Consider the following 27,393-nt stretch of genomic DNA (forward strand, 5'->3'; position numbering starts at 1 on the left):
CCGGATCTTGGTGTCAGAGCCGCCCCCAGCCGGGCGGGCGCCTCAGCCATGGCCCTGCGCAAGGAACTGCTCAAGTCCATCTGGTACGCCTTTACCGCGCTGGACGTGGAGAAGAGCGGCAAAGTTTCCAAGTCCCAGCTCAAGGTGAGGGGCACCCAGGGCCCAGGGGAGGAGGGCAGATGCACCACACCAGCCCTTGCCGCCTGGGAGCCAGGTGTGGACACTGTGCCACTCCAGGGGCACCCAGCCATCCAGTGTCCCGGGCCCAGGGTCAGGGGGTTGGTCCTGGGTAACTGGGCCAACATAGCCTGGTCGATGCCGCTGCCCACCCTCCAGAGACCTAGTGAAGTATGCGCAGAAACCTTGTGCAGAACTGGGCCCCACAACTGGAGGCCAGGGGGTTCTGAGGGCCATCATGGGGTTCTGAGGGCCAGGAGCCAGGCCACATCCCAGACTCCATGTGATGAGCACACACATCTCCACAGAGTCATGCTTGGGCACGCAGTCTGCTCTTTCTTGCCGCTTCCTCCTGACTTTCAAGAGAAACAGTTAGCCAGTTCTTGGCAGTCATTTCCTTTGGAGCTGAGAGAGGCATAAAGGGGCCGCCCCCAGTCCCAAACCAGTCTGGCCTGCCTAACCCTGCCCCCCAGGTGGAAAAGAGCTGCGGAGTGGGTGAGGACTGAGGACTCTATTATGCTGCTACCCAGCTCACCCCCCTATCCCCTACACATACCGGGTTGGTAAACTTACCTTAGGCCTTGAGACCTCAGGTAGGGAAGGGGTGGAATCTAAGCCCAGGAAAATCCCCATCAATGATTGTCCTGAAGTCAATCATCTGGCCTAGACAATTTCTGGAAGGCCGAGGAGTTTTTCTCTCTCTTCCTGTAGTCGTCCATTAGTGCTGCCTTCCCTACCCTAGTTAGTGGGGAGGAAGCAAGGCCCTCAGCCACTAGAACCAGTGAACGCTGGGGGAAAGGAGCAAGGTAGGCCTCAGCTGTCTTGGACCTGCCATAGGGGTGCCTTCATTCACTCTGCAAGTACTTGAGTACCCCTCGTGAGGCTCTGTGCCTGGCATGTGGCTAGGCACTAACCTCCTGGTGTCTCCCTACCCCATCCTCCAAAGGAGACGTCTGTGTCTCAAGGAAATCTCCATTCTTAATGACCGAGGTAGAGGGTGCCTGGGAGATGAATGGGACAGAATAGTTACTGTGCCCCACCACAGTTCCAACCCCCGACTTTACTGAACTTGGACGCGAGGAACTTGAATATCCCAGGCTTGAATATACAGAACGAGGGTTCCCTCTCTCAGAGAGTTGGTCCCCAGTTCCCATGCAGGGAGTGGAGCTTCTGAGCACTGCCAGAGCAACTGGCAGGGTTCTTGCCTGTTGAATATCCCAGACTGGTCCTATGTTACAGTTCCTTACCTGGATTTGCGAAAATCTAATAGATGATTTCACTCCCCCAGGAAGGAGAGCCCACTACCGTCTTTTGTCACCTGGGGAGAACCTCCTAACAGGCAGATTCTTCTTTACATCCTATTTAAATCTCTTGTATTGCAGATCATGTCATTTGGTTGGGTTCTCAGTATAAATGGAAAAAAGTCGATCATCCAAAATCCATTTCTGCAAACTCTGTATCCCACCCCTATCTCCCACCCTGCCCCTTTAATATCTTGCCAGACAATACCAGCCCCCGTGGCTCTTTGCTTCCAGGGTAACATTTTTCACCTCCGTATTACCTGTGGCCCTGAAACCTCTCCAGGCTGTCTCTGCCCTTCACATATGGAAGGTACAGCCTTTAGCTGGCTCCCCTTTTCCTGGTGCCATCAGCCAGTAAAACTTCCTAGCTTGAGCCTCTGTCTTGCCCTCTAAAAGGGCCAGTACCCACTCCCTCACCCCCACAGGTTGCATATTTCTAGGGAAATACTCCATGGAGAGCTTGCATGCTTGAACTGTCCACTGTCTGTACCTCATCACAGCTCATATTGAGCCTACTGCCAGCAACATCTGTGGTCACACAGGATCAATGATAGAGTTCACTCCTACTTGACAGAAAACTTGTCCACTCTGGAAGCCTGAGCTAACAGTGGGAGTCTCAGGGGCCAAGTGGGGGTGGGGCAGAAATGGCAGGGCTCAGTTCAAGCCCATAATAGTGAATATTGGAAGGGGAGGAAGTAGTGATAGTGTCGAGGGGTGGGGATTCCAGCAAAGCAAAGGAGTAATAGAGAAGTGGTCAAAAGGCAAAGGAGGAAGCAGACGAGAGAGTTATACAAGCAGGGCCCACCTCTCCCCTGAAAAGACTTGGGGCTGAGGGAAAAGACCTTGGAGTCAATCTGGTTTTTTGTTGTTGTTGTTTTAGAGATGAGATCTTGCTCTGTCACTCATGCTGGGTACAGTGGTGCAATCATAGCTCGCTACAGCCTCAAACTCCTGGGTTCAAGCAATCTTCCTACTTCAGCCTCCTGAGTAGCCGGGACTACAGGCACGTGCCACTGTGCCTCGCTAATTTTTTTATTTTTTATTTTTTAGAGCCTGAGTCTGATTATGTTGTCCCGGCTGGTTTCAAACTTCTGGCCTCAAGTGATCCTCCGGCTTCTGCCTCCTGAGTAGCTGGAATTATAGTCTTGAGCCACCTCACTGGGCTGGTTACTAAAACCATCCCTAGCCGTAGGATCCTGGGTTGGGACCTGGCAGGAGACCTGCACTAGCCCAGGGCAAGATGTGTCGGTGGGTGACATTTGCCGCTTCTCCTCTAATGTGTTGGTAGAGGGGCTCCCAGTGGCTATCCTGGGCAAACCCATGATGAGGCCAGAGGGTAGGAGGAAGAACAGCATGTCCTCTGAGAAAAGCCCAAGGGGTGAGGTTGTTTCTCCTGGAGAAGAGAAGGCTTGAGGGAAAAAACAGATACTTCTTCCTCTCTTTGAATTCTTGAAGAAAGCACAATGGCTTCGTCCAGTTGGGTTGAGAACAGAGAAAATAAACCAATAGGAACGGCACTCCTGCCCAGGATGGATTTAGGTTGAACACAAAACTTCCCAGGAGTTGAGGGCTGTGAGTTTTTGTAAGGTTCCCAGAACCACCTCTAAAAACATTTAAAAGGTAGCCATCCTGACAGAGGGCTGTAAAGAGGGGAGCCCTTGGGAATGATGTGTGTCCTATTGACCACACCCTCTTCCCCAGGGGAGCAGTTTTGATTTCGGGACTAGTGGAGGATCAGTTGATAATTTGGCCTCCTTCCCCCCTGACTGTCAGGCAGTGGGGTAAAGGGGTATGTAGATGGAGCAGTTTGTCTCTGGTTTGATGAGGATCTTAAGGAGGCACCAGGCCTACCACTTCCTCCTTGACTGACAGGAGCTGGGGGAAGGGAGGGAGGGTAGACAGGGTCCTTCCAGTCTCCTGCACCTCCAGCTGACATTCAGAGCATTCCTGGAGCCCAGAGTGAGACTCTTGCCCACTGAGAGTCAATGAGCTTCAGGTTTTGCCGCCTCTGGAGAGGGACAACCACCTTCTCCTTAATGGAGGAAAAGTTAAGAACAGCTCCAGTCCAAAACCTGCTAGCTAGGATCATCAGCTTTGTCCTGACCCCTGTGTGCTACTGGTCTCTCCAAGCTAGGATTTGTGGGTAGGGAAGGGAGGATGATTTAATGACGTGCAGAGCACTTGACTCAGAACCACACAGGCTTGGACCCGTACTGCTCCCCATCTGGGTGACTTTAAGCAAGTCACTGTCCGTCTTCAGTTTCTCATCTATAAACCAGGGGGTTGATCACCAAGTCATCCAGCCAGCCTACAAAAATAAAGAATAAATTCTGTACCTCAAATAGGTAAAATTGGTCTGTGATGCAGCCTCTCCTTTCCCTTAACTGGGCCTCTGTCTCCTTTGACGCCCACACCCAACCCCTCCAGCCCCCTCTCAGAAGGTGGCACAGCTAATCCAAAGATTCCCACCTTTTAAAATTTCCAGTGTTACTCTGTGATAGTAGTTACGCTTTTCTAGTAACTCACTAGAATACATTTGGTAACTCTTAAAAGGAGCTGTGTCCTTTTTTTTTTTTTTTTTTTTTTTTTTGAGACAAGAGTCTTGCTCTGTCACCCAGATTGGAGTGTAGTGGCGCGATCTTGGCTCACTGCAACCTCCACCTCCCAGGCTCAAGTGATTCTCCTGCCTCAGCCTCCCAAGTAGCTGGAATCACAGGTGCCCACACCACGCCCAGCTAATTTTTGTATTTTTAGTAGAGCCAGGATTTCGCCATGTTGGCCAGGCTGGTCTTGAACTCCTGACCTCAGGTGATTCGCCTGCCTTGGCCTCCCAAAGTGCTGTGATTACAGGCATGAGCTACCGCACCTGGCTGGATCTGTGTCTTTTAAAAGGGTCACTTGGAACCTAGATTCATTTAAAGACCTTGCTGGGCACCGTGGCTCACACCTGTAATCCCAGCACTTTGGGAGGCCATGGCAAAATAATCACTTGAGTCCAGGAGTTTGAGACCAGCCCTGGCAACATAGCAAGACCCCAACTCTATAAAAAATGAAAAATTTAGGCATGATGGCACGTGCCTGTAGTCCCTGCTACTCCGGAGGCTGAGGTGGAAGGATTGCTTGAGTGGGAGAGGTCAAGGCTGCAGTGATCCGTGGTTACACCACTACATTCCAGCCTGGGCAATAGAGTGAGATTCTTTCTTAAAAAAAAAAAAAAAAAAGTCAATTTAGGAGCGAAATCTTTCTGAAATCGTTGCTGGGTGCTTTTATGGATTCCCAAACCCTCGGGATCCTGAAGGCTGGAAACTACAGAATCAGTTCTTGCTGACTGTTGCCAGCATGGACCTGACACCCACACTTGAGTTTTTAGGATCCCCAATCCCCACACCTGAGTTTTAGAGGATCCCTCAAGTCCCGAGAGGAGAACTACTCCCCTACATGCCTCCAGAGGAAAGAGTGAATAGATGAAGCATCTCAAAGGTCAGTGACTGCCAACTCAGAGGCCAGGGGCTCCCTGGGTTTGTGGAGACTGTGGGAGTCCTCTCTGAGGAAACCCGAATGGCAGCTTGTGAAAAATACACCTGGACCCCACCCCTGGAAACTCTGAGTCAGTAGGTCTGGGCTGGGCGGGCATGTTTCAGTTTCATCAGCTCCCTGGGTGATTGTGGTGCTCAGCCAGGGCCAGTGCACTGTAGAGATCAAGAGCAGGGCTTTGGAGTCAGACCTTGGGCAAGACACTTCCTCTCTTTGAGCCTTGATTTCCTCATCTGTAAAATGAGGATAATGAGAGTGCCCTCCTCCAGGGCTGAGGATTGATGGAGATCTGCAAGCAAGCTCCTGCTCACAACTCCTCCGTCACTGTCATTTCCTTTCCAGCATGACCCCTCCCCTAGTCACACCCTGTCTCCACCCCCAACCCCTACCGCACCCAGGCACAGGAAGCTGACAGTCCGAGGTCGGCCCAGCTCTCTGGAGAGAGGCCCTGAGTGTCTGGGCATTTAATTCTTCCTTGTCCTAGTATCTGACAGCTTGCAGAGGTCAGAGTCTCTGCCCTGGGCTTTTCAGAATCCAGTGGCAAAAGTGCAGGTGAGGTGCAGGTCTTAGGGACAGTACAGGACGACAGAACTAAGCTCAACTGTGCTGTTATGTGGCTTAACTGTGTGTCCTGGGGTGAGAGGGCATTCATAGATCCTCTCCTAGAACTCTCTTTTTAGAGAGATGAAAACTGAAGCCCAGTAAGGTTAATATGCTCAGTGGGATTTAGTCAATCTCTGGCTTTTGTATTTTGTCTACTTCTTCCCATGAAGTGTTTAACTTCATTCAAGAGATATTCATTGAGCATCCATTAGGTGCCAGGCCCCCTGATACCACAGTGAAAAAAACGCAAACATTTCTACCCTTGTAGTGCTGACATTCTAGTCAGAGGAGGCAGATAATAAACTAAATGAAATGTACAATATGATGAAAGATGATACATGACATGGAAGAAAATAAAGCAGAAACGGGTAGGGATCATGGAGGTCAGGCAGGATTAGGTTACAGGTTTAAATAAGGCGATCAGGCCAGGCAGGGTACCTCACACCTGTAATCTCAGCACTTTGGGAGGCTGAGGTGGGTGGATCGCTTGGGCTGAGGAATTCAAGACCAACCTGGGCAACGTGGTGAAAGCCCGTCCCTACAAAAAATACAAAAATTAGGCCCAGCACGGTGGCTCTTGACTGTAATCCCAGCACTTTGGGAGGCCGGGGTGAGTGGATCACCTGAGTCAGGAGTTCAAGACTAGCCTGGCCAATATGTTGAAACCCCATCTCTACTAAAAATACAAAAATTAGCTGGACGTTGGTGGTGGGCACCTGTGATCCCAGCTACTCAGGAGGCTGAGGAAGGAGAATCGCTTGAACCCGGGAGGCAGAAGTCGCAGTGAGCCGAGATCATGCCACTGCACTCCAGCCTGGGCACAAGAGCAAAACTCCATCGCAAAAAAGAGAAAACACACATACACATACACACAAAAATTAGCCAGGTGTGATGGCGCACACCTACAGTTCCAGCTACTCAGGAGTCTGAGGTGGGAAGATCACCTGAGCCCAGGGGGGTTGAGGCTACAGTGAGTTGTGATTGTGCCACTACACTCCAGCCTGGACAACAGAGCGAGACTCAGTCTCAAAAAGTAAGGTGATCAGAGGATATTCCACCTGGTCAGGGAATACACATTACCTGAGAAGGTGACATCTAAGTAAAAACAGGGAGGAGGAAAGGGTTTGAGCCATGCAGTGACCCGGAGAGAAATATTCCAGCCTGCAGGAACAGTAAGTGCAAACGTCCTTGGGCAAGAATATGCCTGACCTGCTGGAGGAACATTAAGGAGGCAGAGTGGCTGGAGGCAAGTAAACAAGAGGGATGAGGTCAGAGAAGGTGCAGCAGGCCAGGTCACATGGGGCCTGGAGGCCTGTGGAAGGACTCGAACTTTTACTCTGAAAATCATGGGAAACCATTGGAACATTCAAGTTAGACTTTAGGAGTCAGAAAAATTCAGTGAATGGGGGACGTTATACTTCCTTTGGAGTCAAGGTTGAGATTAGACTCATTGCTGCCCTCAAGGAATGTAGAACACCCAGAAATGCTCACACAAACAGTGAACAGCAAAAGAATATTATTATAGAGCAACTTAATAGGACAAATTAGTATCTGTGGTTAATGGCACCCTTTTTCATCCCTATTGTTTTAAATTTTATTCTAAAGACAATATATGCTCCTGGTTTAAAAAAAGAAAACACACAGAAGAATACAATGTTAAAGAAGAAATTCAGGGCTGGGCTGTGGTGGCTCATACCTGTAATCCCAACACTTTAGGAAGCCGAGGCAGGAGGATCGCTTGAACCCAGGAGGGCTTCTCCTGCCTCAGCCTCCTAAAGTGTTGGGATTACAGGTATGAGCCACCACGGCCTGGGCAATATAATGGGAACTCATCCCTACGAAAAGAAAGAAAAATTTTTTTTTTTTTTTTTTTCCCAGAGAGAGTATGGATTTGTCACTCAGGCTGGAGCACAGAGGCACGATCTTGGTTCACTGCAGCCATGATTTCCTGGGCTCAAGCAATCCTCCCACCTCAGCCTCCTGAGTAGCTGGGACTACAGGAGTGTGCCACCACACCCGGCTAATTTTGGTATTACAAAAAAAATTAACTTAGCTGAGCATGGTGACGCATGCCTGTAGTCCCAGTTTCTCGGTAGGTTGAAGTTGGGGGATCGCTTGAGCCTGGGAGGCGGAAGCTGCAGTGAACAGAAATCATGACACTGCACCCCAGCTTAGACAACAGAGCGAGACCCCATCTCTAAATAAATAAATAAAAATAAATTTATTGTAAAATTAAAACATGTTAGTGGTAAATTTTTTTTGTGGGGGTGTGTGTGTGTGTATGTGTGACAGAGTCTCACTCTGCCGCCCAGGCTGGAGTGCAGTGGCACTATCCTTCCTGGCTCACCGCAACCTCCACCTCCCAGGTTCAAGCAATTCTTCTGCCTCAGTCTCCCTGTAACTGGGATTACAGCTGCCTGCCATCACACCTGGCTAATTTTTGTATTTTTAGTAAAGACGGGGTTTTGCCATGCTGGCCAGGCTGGTCTCGAACTCCTGACCTCAAGTGATCTGCCCACCTGGGCCTCCCAAAGTGCTGGGATTACAGGTGTGAGCCACCACGCCTGGCCAATTTTTTATTTTATTTTTTTTAATTTTGAGATGGAATTTCACTCTTGTTGCCCAGGCTGGGGTGCAATGGCACGATCTCGGCTCACTGCAACCTCCACCTCCCAGGTTCAAGGGATTCTCCTGCCTCAGCCTCCCAAATAGCTGCGATTACAGGCGCCTGCCACAATGCCCGGCTAATTTTTTGCATTTTTTGTGGAGACGGGGTTTCAACATGTTGGCCAGGTGAGTGACCTCAGGTAAGCCACCTGCCTCGGCCTCCCAAAGTGCTGGGATTACAGGCTTGAGCCACCACACCTGGCCCCCAAAATTTTTGAAGTAAAGAAGAATATAATGTTGGCTGGGCACAGTGGCTCATGCCTGTAACCCTAGCACTTTGGTAGGCCAAGGCGGGCGGAACACCTGAGGTTAGGAGTTTGAGACCAGCCTGACCAACATGGCGAAACCCCGTCTCTACTAAAAATACAAAAATTAGCCAGGCATGGTGGTGGGTGCCTGTAATCTCAGCTCCTCAAGAGGCTGAGGCTGGAGAATCGCCTGAACCCAAGAGATAGAGGTTGGGGTAAGCCGAGATCATGCCATTGCACTCCAGCCTGGGCAACAAGAGCGAAACTCCGTCTTAAAAAAAAAAAGATGAAAATTCTGCCCCTCACTCTGGAGGGGTGATCACTGTTAACAGTAAGCGAATCTTCTAGATTCTTTCTGTATACAAATAAACAGGTTGAACCATATGAAATTTCTGACACTTGATTGTTTTGACCTACTAAAATACTAGTTTTATATAATTCGACCTAATCTTTGCATGTGTATTTGACAAACATTCTGTAGCTTGCTTTTTTTACATGCCAGTGTAGTATGCGTATCTTTCAATGTCTGTTCATACAAACATAATAAAGATCACCCACAACTTTTATTAAGCAGGGCACTATGCACCAGGTACTCTTCACTCAAAACAGCCTTTGGAGCAGACCCTATCATTATCCTCACAGAGGAGGAGACTAAGGTGTTGGAGAATTAAACATTTGCCCACGAGCACACAAGTGGGAAAAGTGAAATCTTTCCAACTACACACAGTAGTTCCTGACATAGTATACCTGTTTCTTACTGAAGGAGCCTCAGTTTGTCTCCAATTTTTCATATTATAAACAATGCTTAATGAGCATTCTTGTAACATATCTCTCATGGGTGTCTGTGGGTTGGATGATTAGAAATTCTGGGGTGGCTGGGCGCAGTGACTCACCCCCTGTAATCCCAGCACTCTGGGAGGCTGAGGTGGGCAGATCTCCTGAGGTCAGGAGTTTGAGACCAGCCTGGCCAACATAGCGAAATCCCATCTCTACTAAAAATACAAAAATTAGCCGAGCATGGTGGCACTCGTCCATAATCCCAGCTACTCAGGAGGCTGGGGCAGGAGAATCACATGAACCTGGGAGGTGGAGGTTGCAGTGAGCCAAGACCGCGCCACTGCACTGGGCGTGCAGTGAGAAATTCCATCTCAAAAGACCGCGCCACTGCACCTGGGCAGCAGATTGAGACTCCGTTTCAAAAAAAAAAAAAAAAGATAAGGACATGGATAGTTTGAAAAGAGGCCAAGAAACAGCAGATGAGAATATATAAAACTTGAACATTTGTCACTTCAGAAGTGGTCAGTGTATGTTGGCATTATTCTCTTGAGGTGGTCACCCTGGGTTTTAAGTACTAGGCATTGAGCCAGTGGCACCCCTTAGAGTAGGGATTGGTATCCTGTGACCACAGATGTGTTAAGAAGACTTTCCTGGAATTAGTGATAAAAACTCACATGGCTTAAGGGAGAGGGGATTTATTGGTTCACATAACCAAAAACTCCAGGGATAGCTGCCCAGAGGGAAATGAGGGGAAAAAAGGAAATTCTCCCTTCCTGGGATCTCCCACTTCCCAGTTTGCCAAGGAGAACTGAGCCCCAGGAAAACACTGAGGCAAAGTCTCAATACTTTCTCCCCCTCCTCTCTGAAAAGAGAATAAAATGAAGGCTTGGCATACACACCATCTCGGAGACAGTGCCAGCTCCTGCCTCCAAGGAACTGATTCCAAGGTGAACTGCTGGTGGTGGAAGAAGTCCTTCAATACAGCATGTATTGGTTGCACTTGATGTACAGAAGAGGACATAGATGCTGAGGGACATAAAGATAAGCAGAGACCTTGTCTCCAGAGTTCACAATCCAATGGAGGAGGGAGACTTGACATCAATATTCTAGTAGGAAGGCAACCTGTGAACCAGGCACATTTAGTTTCAACCTCAGCTCTGCCATTTACTCTTAAAATTTGCAAACCTCTGTATCTTCACCTGAAAAACAGGCTTAATGATATTTGTGTATATAGGTGATTGTGAAGACTAGAAATGGGGTATAAAAAGTGCTTTGACTGGGTGTAGTGGCTCATGCCTGTAATCCCGGCACTTTGGAAGGTCCAGGTGTGAGGATCACTTGAGGCCAGCAGTTCAAGGCCAGCCTGGGCAACACACCCAGACCTCTGTCTCTACAAAAAAAAAAAAAAAAAGTTTTGGCCGGGCATGGTGGCTCAGGCCTGTAATCCCAGCACTTTGGGAGGCTGAGGTGGGCGGATCGCCTGAGTTCAGGAGTTCAAGGACAGCCTGGCCAACATGGTGAAACCCTGTCTCTATTAAAAATACAAAAATTAGCTGAGTGTGGTGGTGGGTGCCTGTAATCCCAGCTATTCAGGAGGCTGAGGCAAGGGGATCGCTTGAACCCAGGAGGTGGCGGTTGTAGTGAGCCGAGATCATGCCATTGCACTCCAGCCTGGGTGACAGAGTGAGACTCCGTCTCAAAAAATAATAATAAAACAAAATAAAAATTTTAATTAAAAAAAACCACCTCCTACAGTGACTGGCATATGGTGGGTGTGCAATAGTGACTAGTGACTTTTTAATCATTCACACTGCCTGTGACAATACGTATAATAGAATTACCCCCAAGGCGATTTTATTTTCACCAGATTTCAGATTTCAACCCCTTTATTCTAATATCATGGATTTGTTCAACAAACCCAAATTTCCCCTGCACACCATTATGACCACTATCCCTTCTAAGCCTTGCCCTCTCCACGTCACGGGCCATTTTTCATGACCCTTCTTTGAGCCCTCTCCTCTCCCAGAGCAGACACACTTAGGTGATAGGCACACTGCAGCCAGAACACTGAGTCTTTGATGGAAACCATGACAAATTGGCAGCTTCTGCCCTGGGGTAGCAGACCAAGTCCCTGCAAACCCTGCAAACTGTCTAGCATTGTGGGAAGCACTTGGGCTTTGGAATCTGACAGAGCTGGATTTGAACTCCAAGGTGTTCACTGTGGGTCTTTTGGCAAGGTACTGAATCCCTTGAGCCTCAGTCTCCCTGTCTGTAGAAAGAGGACACCAATACCTAATGAAGTGGCTAAGAGTATAACTGCATGGGTTTGAATTCCAGTTCTGCCAGCTGTGACCTTGGGTGAGAAATATCTCAGGGCTGCAGGAGTTTTCATCTGTAAAATGGGGATGTGAGTAGTTTTTATGGTGGTTAAGCAGATGATACGTAAAGTGCTTTAGCCCAGTGCTTGGCACATAGTATTTAAGTTTTAGTTATTACTGAACTGAACCGTGTGTGTAGAGAACTCAGCCAGGATGGGGTGGGGACAAGCAGAGAGGTGAGGAGCAGTCCTCTGGCCTAGTTTTGGTTGGGGTACAGAAAGACACACTGCCACTACTCTATCTCAGGTGCTGTCCCACAACCTGTACACGGTCCTGCACATCCCCCATGACCCCGTGGCCCTGGAGGAACACTTCCGAGATGATGACGACGGCCCTGTGTCCAGCCAGGGATACATGCCCTACCTCAACAAGTACATCCTGGACAAGGTGGGGCCCAGCTTGTAGGGGGCATCTGTAACCTCTCCCCACTTCTCCAGCCTGGCCAGCAGCCCAATACCTTGCCACTCCAACTCTTTGCCCCTGCCATAAACTCCTACTTCTGCCTGCTCTGTCCATGCCTGCTCTCCCATCACATCCCTCACATCCCAGCCACCTGCCTCCTTCCTGCCCCCCTCAACTCACCTTCGGTGTCCCTCATCTCTAATGAGGTGGGCCGCACCTTACCCATAGCCTTCCACCGAACACCTGCCCGGCCCTCCTCCCGCTTCCAGCTATAACCTTTATAAAGGGTTCTCCACCCTTCCCAGACTGTCCCCCTGAACCCCCCCAACTCCTCCAATCTGTCACTGTCTTTCCAGGTTCTTGGCTCTTAGCTTCCTGCTGGGTTTCTCTTCCTTTCTCCTGTGGGCTGAAAGACTAGAGTTACTCTGTTGTCAGGGGGCCTGGGGGGTGTGGGTGTGTTGTGGGGGTTGGAGTGGTTGGAACCAGCTAGTTACCTGGTAATCAGCTCAGGGATCCCTTGAGTTAGGGCCCTGGACTTGGCCAGGTGGGGAGCAGGGGCATAGATGAACCCCAGAAACCCAGCTGGAGCCTAGTGTCGTGGTAGAGCAAGGATATGCAGCCAGCTGATTTGCAGCCCTGGTGGCAGGTGGAGGAGGGGGCTTTTGTTAAAGAGCACTTTGATGAGCTGTGCTGGACCCTGACGGCCAAGAAGAACTATCGGGCAGATAGCAACGGGAACAGTATGCTCTCCAATCAGGATGCCTTCCGCCTCTGGTGCCTCTTCAACTTCCTGTCTGAGGACAAGTACCCTCTGATCATGGTTCCTGATGAGGTGAGGGTGATGGCAGCCCCAGGGACTGAATCACTTGGGACCAGACCTAAGCAAAACCATGAATGAGACCAAACCACCTTTGGTACCTCCCACATCCCTTTCTTTCTTCACCGTCTTCCCATGCTGGTATCTGTCCTCACCCAGCTGTCTCCAGATGCCTAGAACTGCCTGTGTCAGAGTAATTGTGCCTTCTTCCGGGAAAACTGAAATTACACTTTCATGAGGGTTCTGCTGGTCCTCACTGTAGGAAAATGATCTGCACATTCTGTTTACACAGAGGTCTAAATGCCAGATACATTACTGAGCATTACTGGCAATCTAGGAAGGGTGCTTTTTTTTCTCCCTTTACCTTTTGCCACTTCTTCCAGGACAGGAAGAATGCTTTACAAGGCAAAGGGAGACCTTTCTGAGACAGGAGGTTACTCTGGTTCCAGATTTTCCCTTTCTGCCTTTCTTCTGGAAAGCTAGGACAGATTCAGCTAAAAGACCCAGGGAGAGGGCATCCTGGGAGAAAAGGCCAGGAATCTGGTCCCTACCTCCTCACTCCTGGGTGAAGCCAGGGAAGGCATTTTCCCATCCACCTGCACGCTCTCTCTTATCCTCATTTCCCTCCCCTGCCCATTTGGCCTTGTGACCCTTTAGTCCTTTTGGTGGCTGTGGAGATGCCAGGATGACTTTAGGTCTCTAGAGTGGGGTTTACAGGAGAAGGAACCTCTGTACTTACAAGAAGCCCTAGCATGTCAAGCTCCACTCACATTTGTTCTGGCTTCTGTTTGTGGGAAGGGTGATGAAGGGAACCATCTGAGCCCTGAACCAGTGCCCTCTACTAAATGCCCAAACAAGACCCAGGAGCCCCCAGAAAGTCCTAAAAAGAGTGTCCCAAAAAGTTGCTGGGGCAGGTGAGGGACATGTGTCCATCTGCACGGACACTTGGCTGGCTGCCCTTGTTAGACCCCTGCCGGTCAGGGCAAGGTGGCCTCTCGGAGGCCAGGTGGTTGCTTGCTTCTGTGATCAACATACAGAGTTAACAACTGCAGCAGGATGTACCCCAGCCACCACTTCCGGTTCCCCTGTAACAGGTTTCCTGTCCCTGCCCAGCTTACCTCTACTCCCCACTCCCCACCACCTACCCCTACCCCAAATCCCCTTCCCCTCCCGCAAGGGAAGGATCCCCAGGATTGGCGATTGGGGCTTGCAATAAGGACCTGAATGGGATTCAGCAGATCAGAATCAGGTTCTGGCTGCCACCAGTTTGCTGTGTGACTTAGAGCCAGTCACTTCCCTGTTTAGGCTTTGGTTTTGTCATCTGCAAAATGAGTGATTGGATGAGAGGGCCTTTGCACTCCCTTGACACTTTCTGTGGTTTATTGCCTCTTCCTGGACCCCAGATCTCAGGTCCCCTTCACCTTGCCCTTAAGATAGGAAGGAGTGGGACGGGAAGTTGTGGAGGGGGAGAGAAATTCGGATTTGGGGTTGGGGCTCCAGGAGCCTCTCCCAGGTCTTTTCTTTGGTCTCCATAGCATTCGGTCCTCTGGCCCCCTCAACGGTCTGTCCCCTGTTTCCCTCTGCCCAGGCTCTGGGAGCCAGATAGAGCACTCCCTGGTGTTGGTGCTGGCAACACCGCCTGCTGCAACTACCAGGCCTTCCTTCTCCTGCTCCAGGTGGAATACCTGCTGAAAAAGGTACTCAGCAGCATGAGCTTGGAGGTGAGCTTGGGTGAACTGGAGGAGCTTCTGGCCCAGGAGGCCCAGGTGGCCCAGACCACCGGGGGGCTCAGCGTCTGGCAGTTCCTGGAGCTCTTCAACTCAGGCCGCTGCCTGCGGGGTGTGGGCCGGGACACCCTCAGCATGGCCATCCACGAGGTCTACCAGGAGCTCATCCAAGATGTCCTGAAGCAGGTCAGCCAAACTGGGAACTGGGGGAGGCGTACAAGGTGCAGGGCAAAGGGGGGCCTGGGAAGCCTCTGACGTAACTCTGGCTGGCAGGGCTACCTGTGGAAGCGAGGGCACCTGAGAAGGAACTGGACCGAACGCTGGTTCCAGCTGCAGCCCAGCTGCCTCTGCTACTTTGGGAGTGAAGAGTGCAAAGAGAAAAGAGGCATTATCCCACTGGATGCACACTGCTGCGTGGAGGTGAGGGGCAGGATGGGGGTGGAGGACACCTCAGGGCCCAGAGCATCCTCAGGGGCATGAGAAGACAAGGGGGTCAGAAGAGGGGCAAATGGAGAAAAGCCACAGTGACACAAATTCTGCTTAGATTAGTGTGACCCAAATATATCTGGATGCCTCAAGGCCATTCTCATCCATGTCAGCACTTAAAACTAAAACTGCAACTCAAACATCAAAGTAATTGGTGAATAATATGGAATTTGCTCAAGATTTCAGAGGAAGTGGCTTATATCTATACTACACAGCAAATCTTTCTAAAAAAATCCCTTTTAAAGGTTTTTCTTCTTCACCCATATTCCATTCTCTTTAGCAACTCTATACTTCCCTGTTCTCCCTCCACACCCCTCTGCTCTGTCTTCCCCTTCTGTTTCCTCCCTTGTGTTCATTACTATTTTAGAGGCTTAAAACACAAGCCTCTTTACTATTTTAAATAATATATGTATATGTGTGTGTGTGTGTGACATGAAACTTGCCATTTTAACTTTTTTTTTTTTTTTTTTTTGAGACGGAGTCTCGCTCTGTCGCCCAGGCTGGAGTGTAGTGGCCGGATCTCAGCTCACTGCAAGCTCCGCCTCCCGGGTTTACGCCATTCTCCTGCCTCAGCCTCCCGAGTAGCTGGGACTACAGGTGCCCGCCACCTCGCCCGGCTAGTTTTTTTTTTGTATTTTTTAGTAGAGACGGGGTTTCACTGTGTTAGCCAGGATGGTTTCGATCTCCTGACCTCGTGATCCGCCTGTCTCGGCCTCCCAAAGTGCTGGGATTACAGGCTTGAGCCACCGTGCCCGGCCCATTTTAACTATTTTAAGTATACAATTCAGTGGCATTAAATACATTCATGAAATTAAAAAATTACTTTGATATACAACAGATGTACATATTTTCAGGGTACATGTGATAATTTAATACATTCACATATTTTGTAAAGATCAAATCATGTCATTGGGTATCCTTTACCTTAAATATTTCTTTATGCTAGAAACATTCACATTATTCTCTTCTATTTTGAAATATACAATAGATTATTGTAAACTATAGCCACCCTACTGATCTATCGAACTCTAGGTCTTATTTCTCCTATCAAACTGTATGTTTATACCCATTCATCGGCCTCTCTTTATCCTCCCCTGACACTTCCTGGCCTCTGGTAAGCACTAATATACTCTCTGTCTTCATGGTGATCCACTTTTTTAGCTCCCACATATAAATGAGAACCTGCAATAGTTGTTTTTCTGTGTTTGGCTTATTTCACTTAACAAAATGACCTATGGTGCCATCTATGTTGCTGCAAATGACAGGATTTCATTCTTTTTATGCTGAATAATATTCCTTTATATATATCACATTTTCTTAATCTATTTATCCATTTATGGACACTTAGGTTGATTTCGTATTTTGGCCATTATGAATAGCTCTGCAGTAAACATGGGAAGGCAGATATTCTTCAATATATTGATTTACTTTCTTTTAGATATATACCCAGCAGTGGAACTTCTAGATCATATGATAGTTCTATTTTTAGTTTTTTGAGGAACCTTCATACAGTTTTCCATAGTGGCTGTACTAATTTACATTCCCACTAACAGTGTATCAGGGTTCCCTTTTCTCCACATCTTCTCCAGCATCTTTTTACAGAAAAGATATTCTTGACCAGGCACAGTGGCTCATGCCTGTAATCCCAGCACTTTGGGAGGCTGAGGCAGGTGGATCACCTGAGGTCAGGAGTTTGAGACCAGCCTGGCCAACATGATGAAACCCTATCTCTACTAAAAATACAAAAATCAGCTGGGTGTGGTGGTGGGCACCTGTAATCCCAGCTAATCGGGAGGCTGAGGCAGGAGAATCACTTGAACCTGGGAGGTGGAGGTGGCAGTGAGTTGAGATTGCACCATTGTACTTCAGCCTGGGCCACAAGAGTGAAACTCCATCTCCAAAAAAGAAAAAAAAAAAAGATGTTCTCTATTTTTTTTTTATAAAAAGCCATTTTAACTGGGGGTGAAATGATATCTCATTTAGTTTTGATTTGCTTTTCTCTGATAATTAGTGACATTGAGCATTTTTTCATATCTCTGTTGGCTGTTTGTTTGTCTTCTTTTGAGAAATATCTATTCAGATCTTTTGCCCATTTTTAAATTGGATTATTTGGTTTTTGCTAAAGAGTTGTTTGAGCTCCTTATATATTCTAGTTATTAATCCCTTGTCAGATTGATAGTTTGCAAATATTTTCTCCTATTCCATGGGTTGTCTGTTCACTTTGTTGATTGTTTCCATGGCTGCCCTGAAGCTTTTTAGCTTGATGTAATCCCATTTTTCTATTTTTGATTTGGGTGCCTGTGCTTTTGAGGTCTTCCACAAAAAATCTTGGCCCAGACCAATGTCCTGGAATATTTCTCCAATGTTTTCTTCTAGTAGTTTCATAGTTTCAGGTCTTACATTTAAATATTTAATACATTTTTATTGGATTTTTTTTATATAGTGAGAGATAGGGGTCTAGTTTCATTCATCTGCATATGGTTGTTTAGTTTTCCCAGAACCATTTATTGAAAGGAATGTTCTTTCCCCATTGTGTGTTCTTGGCGCCTTTGTCAAAAATGAGTTCTCTGTAAATGCATGGATTTATATCTAGGTGATCTATTCTGTTCCATTGGTCTTTGTGTCTCTTTTTATGCCAGTACTATGCTGATTTGGTTACTATAGCTTTGTATTACATTTTGGTATTTTGTTTTATTTTAGAGACAGAGTCTTGCTCTGGTGTCCAGGCCAGAGTGCAGTGGTATGACCATAGGTCACTGCAGCCTAATCTCCTTGGGCTCATGGGATCCTCCTACTTCAGCCTCCTGAATAGCTGGGGCTACAGGTGTGCACCACTGTGGCCAGTTTGTAGTGTATTTTGAAATCAGGAAGTGTGATGCCTCCAGCTTTGTTCTTTTTACTCACGATTACATTGGCTATTTGAGGCCTTTTGTAGTTCCATATAAATTTTAAGATATTTTTTCTATATCTATGAAGATTACCTTTGCTATTTTGATAGAGATTGCACCAAATCTATAAATTGCTTTGGGTAATAGTGTTATTTTAACAATATTAATTCTTCCAGTACATGAGCATGGGATATCTTTCCATTTTTTTGCATCCTCTTCAATTTATTTCATCAGTTTTATAGTTTTTCTTGTATAGATCTTTCACTTTGGTTACCTTGATTCTTAGGTATTTTACATTCTTTGTAGCTATTGGAAATGAGATTGTGCTTGACTTCTTTTTCAGATTGTTTGCTGTTAGTGTATACAAATGCTACTGGGTGTTTTTTTTTTTTGTTTTTTTTTTTGAGATGGAGTCTCGCTCTGTCGCCCAGGCTGGAGTGCAGTGGCCAGATCTCAGCTCACTGCAAGCTCCGCCTCCCGGGTTTATGCCATTCTCCTGCCTCAGCCTCCCAAGTAGCTAGGACTACAGGCGCCCGCCACCTCCCCCAGCTAGTTTTGTATGTTGAATTATCCTGCAACTTTACTGAATTCATTCATCAACTCTGTTTTTTGTTGGAGTCCTTTTTTTTTTTTTTTTTGAGGAGGCAGAGTCTCGCTTTTATCGCCCAGGCTGGAGTTGGAGTGCAATGGCGTGATCTCGGCTCACTGCAACCTCCCATGTTCAAGTGATTCTCCTGCCTCAGCCTCCCGAGTTAGCTGGGATTACAGGCACCCGCTACCACACCCGGCTAATTTTTTTTTTTTTTTTTTTTTTTGGTATTTTTAGTAGAGACAATGTTTCACCATGTTGGCCAGGCTGATCTCAAACTCCTGACCTCAGATGATCCACCCGCCTCGGCCTCCCAAAGTGCTGGGATTACAGGTATAAGCCACTGCGCCCGGACTTTTTTTTTTTTTTTCTTTTTCTTTTCTTTCTTTTTTTTTTTTTTTTTTTTTTTGAGAGAGAGACAGGATCTCATTGTATTACCCAGGCTCATCTCGAACTCCTGGCCTCAAGCAATTCAACCACTTCAGCTTCCCAAGGTGTTAGGATTACAAGTATAAGCCACCACGCCCCATGGAGTCTTTAGATTTTTCTAAGTATAATACCATGCCATCTGCAAACAAGGCTAATGTGACTTCTTCATTTCCAGTTTGGATGCCGTTCATTTCCTTGTCTTGCGTAATTGCTCTGGCCAGAACTCCCAATATTACGTTGAATAAAAGTGGTAAAAGTGGGCATCCTTGTCTTGTTCCAGATCTTAGAGGAAAGGCTTTCAATTTTTCTCCATTTATTACAATGTTAGCTGTGAGTTTGTCATAGATAGCTTTTATTATTTTAAGGTATGTTCCTTCTATACCCAATTTTTTTAGGGCTTTTATCATAACACAATGTTGAATTTTTTTAGAAAACTTTTTCAGGGTCTATTGAAATGATCATATGGTTTTTGCTCTCAGTTCTGTTACTATGATGTGTCATGCATATTGATTTGTGCATGTTGAACCATCCTTGCATCCCTGGGATGAATCCCATCTGATCATGGGGAATGATCTACACTCACAATATTGTACAACCATCACCACTATCTATTTCCAAAACTTTTTCATCACCCCAAACAGAAACTCTGTACCCACCAAGCAATAACTCCTCATACTCCCTGACCCCAGCTCCTAGTAACCTCTATTCTGCTTTCTGTCTCCATGAATTTGCCTTTTCTAGGTATCTTACAGAAATAGAATCATACCATATTTGTCCCTTTGTGTCTGGTTTCTTTCACTTAGAAATGTTTTCAGGCTTCATCTATGTTGTCAAATATATCAGAATTTCATTCCTTTTTAAGGCTAGATAATATCCCTAATGGTGTGTGAGGATCCCAATTTCTCCATTTCCTTACCAACAGCTGTTTTTCATTAAAAAAAAATTATCATAGCCATCCTAGGATCCGTCTAATTTTGTCACATAAGGTGTTACTGTGTAAAAGAATGCGGATCTACGCAGAAGTCCCAGCCTCATCACTAACAGACTAACAGTGTGAGGTGGACAATCCTGGAGCTCTTAGTGCCTCAGTTTCTTCCTCTGTAAAGTGGAGCTAGTAATGCCTGCCTGGCTAGGCTGTATAGGTGGAGTGAAGATAATGATGCATATAAAACGTTAGTACAGACTCTAGAATGTGGTAGCTATTATTTTCCACAGAATGTAAGCTTAGTGGAGGCAGAGATTTGGTCTGTTAGGCACACCTTAGTATCCCAACCCCTGGAGCAGTGAGTGGCACTCAGTAGGCACTCCAAAAATATCTGCGGAATGAATGAATTAACTCTTAACAAGCAGGGCTATGTCGAAGTGCGTTGTCATGGATAGTGAGGACCTTGTTACTGGCAGTGTTCAAGCGTGATCTGCATAAACACTGAGTGGTGACTATGTACTGGGCCCCGTGAAATAATAAGATGAAAACGCACCCACCTAGCCTTCAAAGAGCAAAGGCTACAGAGTTGTGGGGACATAAGTCCCCCATAACTTATGATGCAAGCCATGCAGGCTCCTGGCAGAGTGGGGTCCCCAGGGAAGATAGCCAGGAGGGCTAGGGGCTTGAGCTGGAGCATCCTTGGGGCAGGTGTGGCCCTGACCCAGTGAGGCTAGCCTGGCTGCGGCCACCTACCCTGTCCCAGGTGCTGCCAGACCGCGACGGAAAGCGCTGCATGTTCTGTGTGAAGACAGCCACCCGCACGTATGAGATGAGCGCCTCAGACACGCGCCAGCGCCAGGAGTGGACAGCTGGTGAGTGCTCGCTAGGTGGCTTTGGTCTGGCTGGTCCTTAGGCGCCTCATCTGTGAAAAGGGGGTGATAATACTTTGTCCAGCGGGAGGCTGGAGAGTGGACTCGGGCCGTGTGCGAGGATCCGACTGACCCGCTCCCGCTCCTCGGCAGCCATCCAGATGGCGATCCGGCTGCAGGCCGAGGGGAAGAAGTCCCTGCACAAGGACCTGAAGCAGAAACGGCGCGAGCAGCGGGAGCAGCGGGAGCGGCGCCGGGCGGCCAAGGAGGAGGAGCTGCTGCGGCTGCAGCAACTGCAGGAGGAGAAGGAGCGGAAGCTGCAGGAGCTGGAGCTGCTGCAGGAGGCGCAGCGACAGGCGGAGCGGCTGCTGCAGGAGGAGGAGGAGCGGCGTCGCAGCCAGCACCGCGAGCTGCAGCAGGCGCTCGAGGGCCAACTGCGCGAGGCGGAGCAGGTGGGGTTCGCTCCCGGCGCAGGGGACTGGACCTGTGGGCTGGGAGGCTGCCGGGCGGGCCAGCGGGGGAGCGCCAGGGGCGGGGCCTGGGCAGAGGGCGGAGCTCCTGGGTTGAGGGGCGCGCACTGGGGTGGGACTTGGAAAGAGGGATTGTTGGGACAGAGTCCGCGAGTTTGAAAGAGATTTGGGATGGGGCTTCCGCCGGGGGCAGGGCCTGAGGCTAAGGAAGGGGTGTGGGGCGAGGTCCAAGCCGGTGGATGGATGGGGCCTGGTTCAGAGACCTTGGCTGTGGGTTGGGGCTTGGGCAGAAGGAGCCGTTGAAGGCCGTGTGATTGGGGATTAGATTGGACCAAGTTTGGACTAGACTTGAACTGAGTTTACAGTGAAACTAGTTTGAGAGGCAAGCGGGACGTGTATGGAGGCGGACTAAGCGTGCAGAGGCAATTAGATTTAGGATTTAAGAAACCTGGATCTGGAGTCAGAAACATGTAGATTCAATCCTAGCGCTGCTTCTTACGAGCCCCGTGATGCCAGGCAGGCTCATTTTACTGAGCCTTATCTGTAAAATGCTAATGCTAATAGAACTTTGCTCACAGAGGTACGGTGAGGGTTAAATGAGGAAACACTTGTAGTAGTGTCCAGTAACTTTTCGTTGTTATAATTGGGTTATAGTCACCTCCTTCCTAGCATCAGCCATGATTATAACATATTGTTATATATTATAATAATTATTAAGCTAGTGCTAGGAAGGAGATGACCATATTTTTATATCTTATTTAATTATATAATGTTGTTTAATTACATGCTATATAATTATGATTAAGGTTGGTACTAGAAAGGGAATACCTTTAGCCCGTTTCCCCCACGTGGCATCTGTTCACCGACCATTATCTGTTCCAGTCAGGCTCTCAGAAAGGGGTCAGATCACGAAACCCCAACATGAAGGCGTTCCCCAGACCGTTACCCCTAGGCAGCTTAGCAGAGTCCTGGGGAAAGAAGGGCAACATGCCCACCCCCTCCTCCCCTGCCCCCACGTGCCCCTTTTGACCTGGCTCTGGGTCCACCACCTCCCCACTCCACAGGCCCGGGCCTCCATGCAGGCTGAGATGGAGCTGAAGGAGGAGGAGGCTGCCCGGCAGCGGCAGCGCATCAAGGAGCTGGAGGAGATGCAGCAGCGGTTGCAGGAGGCCCTGCAACTAGAGGTGAAAGCTCGGCGAGATGAGGAATCTGTGCGACTCGCTCAGACCAGGTAGGCCTGAGGAACTTCTTCAGGTTCTCCCACCACCCCTCCTGGAACCCACCCCAATTTTCCTGCTTGCCGCGCACCTGCAAGGTGCCTTGGCACTGGAGACCACACAGTACACACTCGCCCGGCAGACTGCTGGAAGAGGAGGAAGAGAAGCTGAAGCAGCTGATGCAGCTGAAGGAGGAGCAGGAGCGCTACATCGAACGGGCGCAGCAGGAGAAGGAAGAGCTGCAGCAGGAGATGGCACAGCAGAGCCGCTCCCTGCAGCAGGCCCAGCAGCAGCTGGAGGAGGTGCGGCAGAACCGGCAGAGGGCTGACGAGGATGTGGAGGTGAGGCCTGGAGTGGGATGGGGTGAGGCTGGCAGGGTAAACTCATTAGGGCACAGACTGTGGAGCCAGGCTGCCTTCCCTCAAACCCTGGCCCTAGCAGCCGCTAGCTGTGCGACTTTGGACAAATTCCCAAACTTCTTGGAGTTAGTCTCTCGCCTGGGAAAGGAAACTGGTAATAGCGTTGTTATGAAGATTAAATGACATGATACATGATATTTAGTATGTAGTAAGTGCTGAAGAAACATTTGCTGCTATCTTTGTTCACATTATTATTAATCTGGGCAAAAATTTTTCCTTCTACCCTTCCAAGCCCCTGTCTTGCTATCCTTGTACTTTGGTTCTATTCCTTGGAGCCTGAATCTCCATAAATTCAAACACAGAAATATGTAACTTAGAAAGGGAAAGTTCCTCCATGATCCCCCCGACCTCACAACCACTGCTAATGGCTCCGTGAAATGTTGAACAGAGGTTCTTGGATTAGGTCCTGGAAAGGTGGTGTAGTGCAGTGGCTTAGAGCTCAAGTGTATCCCTGGGCAAGTCACTTAACCTCTTTTGAACCTTTTTGTTGTTAACTTCTGCTCTGGAAGTTAATAAGATAATAAGCACGCTTAGCACATCTTAGCTGCTCAATAAACGGAAACTATTTTTTTTTGTTATTATACTTTAAGTTCTAGGGTACATGTGCACAACGTGCAGGTTTGTTACATATGTATACATGTGCCATGTTGGTGTGCTGCACCCATTAACTCGTCCTTTACATTAGGTATATCTCCTAATGCTATCCTTCCCCCCTTCCCCCTCCCCACAATAGGACCCAGTGTGTGATGTTCCCCTTCCTGTGTCCAAGTGATCTCATCGTTCAATTCCCACCTATGAGTGAGAACATGCGGTGTTTGATTTTCTGTTTTTGTGATAGTTTGCTGAGAATGATGGTTTCCAGCGGCATCCATGTCCCTACAAAGGACACGAACTCATCCCTTTTTATGGCTGCATAGTATTCCATGGTGTATATGTGCCACATTTTCTTAATCCAGTCTGTCACTGATGGACATTTGGGTTGATTCCACGTCTTTGCTATTGTGAATAGTGCTGCAATAAACATATGTGTGCATGTGTCTTTATAGCAGCATGATTTATAATCCTTTGGGTATATACCCAGTAATGGGATGGCTGGGTCAAATGGTATTTCTAGTTCTAGATCCTTGAGGAATCGCCACACTGTTTTCCACAATGGTTGAACTAGTTGACAGTCCCACCAACAGTGTAAAAGTGTTCCTATTTCTCCACATCCTCTCCAGCACCTGTTGTTTCCTGACTTTTTAATGCTTGCCATTCTAACTGGTGTGAGATGGTATCTCATTGTGGTTTTGATTTGCATTTCTCTGATGACCAGTGATGATGAGCATTTTTTCATGTGTTTGTTGGCTGTATGAATGTCTTCTTTTGAGAAGTGTCTGTTCATATCCTTTGCCCACTTTTTGATGGGATTGTTTGTTTTTTTCTTGTAAATTTGTTTGAGTTCTTTGTAGGTTCTGAATATTAGCCCTTTGTCAGACAAGTAGATTGCAAAAATTTTCTCCCATTCTGTAGGTTGCCTGTTCACTCTGATGGTAGTTTCTTTTGCTGTGCAGAAGCTCTTTAGTTTAATTAGATCCCATTTGTCAATGTTGGCTTTTGTTGCCATTGCTTTTGGTGTTTTAGACATGAAGTCCTTGCCCATGCCTATGTCCTGAATAGTATTACCTAGGTTCTTCTAGGGTTTTTATGGTTTTAGGTCTAACATTTAAGTCTCTAATCCATCTTGAATTAATTTTCGTATAAGGAGTAAGGAAAGGATCCAGTTTCAGCTTTCTACTTATGGCTAGCCAATTTTCCCAGCACCATTTATTAAATAGGGAATCCTTTCCCCATTTCTTGTTTTTGTCAGGTTTGTCAAAGATCAGATAGCTGTAGATGTATGGTATTATTTCTGAGGGCTCTGTTCTGCTCCATTGATCTATATCTCTGTTTTGGTACAAGTACCATGCTGTTTTGGTTACTGTAGCCTTGTAGTATAGTTTGAAGTCAGGTAGCATGATGCCTCCAGCTTTGTTCTTTTGGCTTAGGATTGTCTTGGCAATGTGGGGTCTTTTTTGGTTCCACATGAACTTTAAAGCAGTTTTTTCCAATTCTGTGAAGAAAGTCATTGGTAGCTTAATGGGGATGGCATTGAATCTATAAATTACCTTGGGCAGTATGGCCATTTTCACGATGTTGATCCTTCCTATCCATGAGCATGGTATGTTCTTCCATTTGTTTGTGTCCTCTTTTATTTCACTGAGCAGTGGTTTGTAGTTCTCCTTGAAGAGGTCCTTCACATCCCTTGTAAGTTGTATTCCTAGGTATTTTATTCTCTTTGAAGCAATTGTTAATGGGAGTTCATTCATGATTTGGCTCTCTGTTTGTCTGTTATCGGTGTATAATAATGCTTGTGATTTTTGCACATTGACTTTGTATCCTGAGACTTTGCTGAAGATGCTTATCAGCTTAAGGAGATTTTGGGCTGAGATGATGGGGTTTTCTAAATATACAATCATGTCATCTGCAAACACGGACAATTTGACTTCTTCTTTTCCTAATTGAATACCCTTTCTTTCTTTCTCTTGCCTGATTGCCCTAGCCAGAACTTCCAACACTATGTTGAATAGGAGTGGTGAGAGAGGGCATCCCTGTCTTGTGCCAGTTTTTAAAGGGAATGCTTCCAGTTTTTGCCCATTCAGTATGACATTGGCTGTGGGTTTGTCATAAATAGCTCTTATTATTTTGAGATACATTCCATCAATACCGAATTTATTGAGAGTTTTTAGCAATGAAGGGCTGTTGAATTTTGTCAAAGACCTTTTCTGTATCTATTGAGATAATCATGTGGTTTTTGTCTTTGGTTCTGTTTATATGCTGGATTACATTTATTGATTTGCATGTGTTGAACCAGCCTTGCATCCCAGGGATGAAGCCCACTTGATCATGGTGGATAAGCTTTTTGATGTGCTGCTGGATTTGGTTTGCCAGTATTTTATTGAGGATTTTTGCATTGATGTTCATCAGGGATATTGGTTGGAAACTATTATTATGATTACATTTTACCTTTTGGAGGTCCATGAGTCCCATGAAATTGGAGGCAAACTCTATTCATGTATATATTAATAACTCTTCATGAGCATACATGGTTCTTCTCTGGGGAGATGATCAGTAGTCTTGGTCAGATTTTAAGCAGCCTGTGAACCTGAAAAGATCAAGACTCCATGCCATGGATGATGGTTCTGATCACTCCCCACTGGCCCTGCCCCCACAGGCTGCCCAGAGAAAACTGCGCCAGGCCAGCACCAATGTGAAACACTGGAATGTCCAGATGAACCGGCTCATGCATCCAATTGAGCCTGGAGGTGAGAAGGGATAGACTCTGGAGCTTTCCCTGGAGCTGGGCGAGAGAAAAGAGGGAGAAAGGGATACCTCCAGATCTCCTAGGGCCAGCAAAGGTAGGACTGGCAGTCAGGAGGCTCCCCTCTCCTCCAAGGGCTGAGGCAAGGCCCCTCGCCTCTTACCTTTGCATGCCTTTCTCCTTACTTGCCTGCCTTCTCTCTGCCAGATAAGCGTCCAGTCACCAGCAGCTCCTTCACAGGCTTCCAGCCCCCTCTACTTGCCCGCCGTGACTCTTCCCTAAAGCGCCTGACCCGCTGGGGATCCCAGGGCAACAGGACCCCTTCGCCCAACAGCAATGAGCAGCAGAAGTCCCTCAACGGTGGGGATGAGGCTCCTGTCCTGGCTTCCACCCCTCAGGAAGATAAACTGGATCCAGCACCAGAAAATTAGCCTCTCCTAGCCCCTTGTTCTTCCCAATGTCATATCTACCAGGACCTGGCCACAGCTGGCCTGTGGGTGATCCCAGCTCTTACTAGGAGAGGGAGCTGAGGTCCTGGTGCCAGGGGCCCAGCCCTCCAACCATAAACAGTCCAGAATGGAACCTGGTTCACCCTTCATACCAGCTCCAAGCCCCAGACCATGGGGACTGTCTGGGGTGTTGATCCTTGAGAACTTGCCCTGTGCTTTAGACCCAAGGACCCGATCCCTGGGCTGGGAAAGAGTGAACAAGCAAGCTGGGGCCACCTGCCCCCAGGTGGCCACCAAGTTGTGGAAGCACATTTCTAAATAAAAACTGCTCTTAGAATGAATTATTGGCTCAGGTCTGTCCATCTCTCCTGCCACTTCCTCCCTTCCTCCCTCAAGCCCAGTTATAGGTTCCAAAGGGCAGTAAAAGTATAATAAAGTGGTTAGGAAAGACCCTGCAAATAGACTGCCTGGGTTCTGAACCTGGCTTTGCTACTTACTAACCAACTGACTTTGGTCAATTTTCTTTATATCTCTGTGTTTCAGTTCCCATGTTGGTAAAATACAGATAATGATTATACTTACTATATAGGGTTATATGAGGATTAACTGTTTGGCACATGAGCGAGCACCATTATTAGTATCAGCCAAAAGTGTTTATTGAGTGTCTACTACAGTTTTCCA

The 27,393-nt window shown here is 47.6% G+C and overlaps 1 protein-coding gene across 2 annotated transcripts; it reads left to right on the forward strand.

Moving 5' to 3' along the window:
• Positions 1-27,053, forward strand: DEF6 (DEF6 guanine nucleotide exchange factor). Of its 2 annotated transcripts, XM_007972845.3 has the most exons (11): positions 1-144; positions 11,932-12,072; positions 12,734-12,919; positions 14,581-14,817; positions 14,905-15,051; positions 20,712-20,820; positions 20,971-21,269; positions 22,352-22,518; positions 22,647-22,845; positions 26,177-26,267; positions 26,471-27,053. In XM_007972845.3, the coding sequence occupies exons 1-11, from the start codon at positions 49-51 to the stop codon at positions 26,692-26,694; spliced, it is 1,896 nt and encodes a 631-aa protein (XP_007971036.3). In that variant the 5' UTR covers positions 1-48; the 3' UTR covers positions 26,695-27,053. The 2 variants fall into 2 exon arrangements, with proteins under 2 accessions (XP_007971036.3, XP_007971037.3); XM_007972846.3 differs by lacking the exon at positions 12,734-12,919.
• Positions 27,054-27,393: the final 340 nt, after the last annotated feature.

The sequence above is a fragment of the Chlorocebus sabaeus genome, chromosome 17 (assembly GCF_047675955.1).
Source record: "Chlorocebus sabaeus isolate Y175 chromosome 17, mChlSab1.0.hap1, whole genome shotgun sequence".
NCBI lineage: Eukaryota > Metazoa > Chordata > Mammalia > Primates > Cercopithecidae > Chlorocebus > Chlorocebus sabaeus.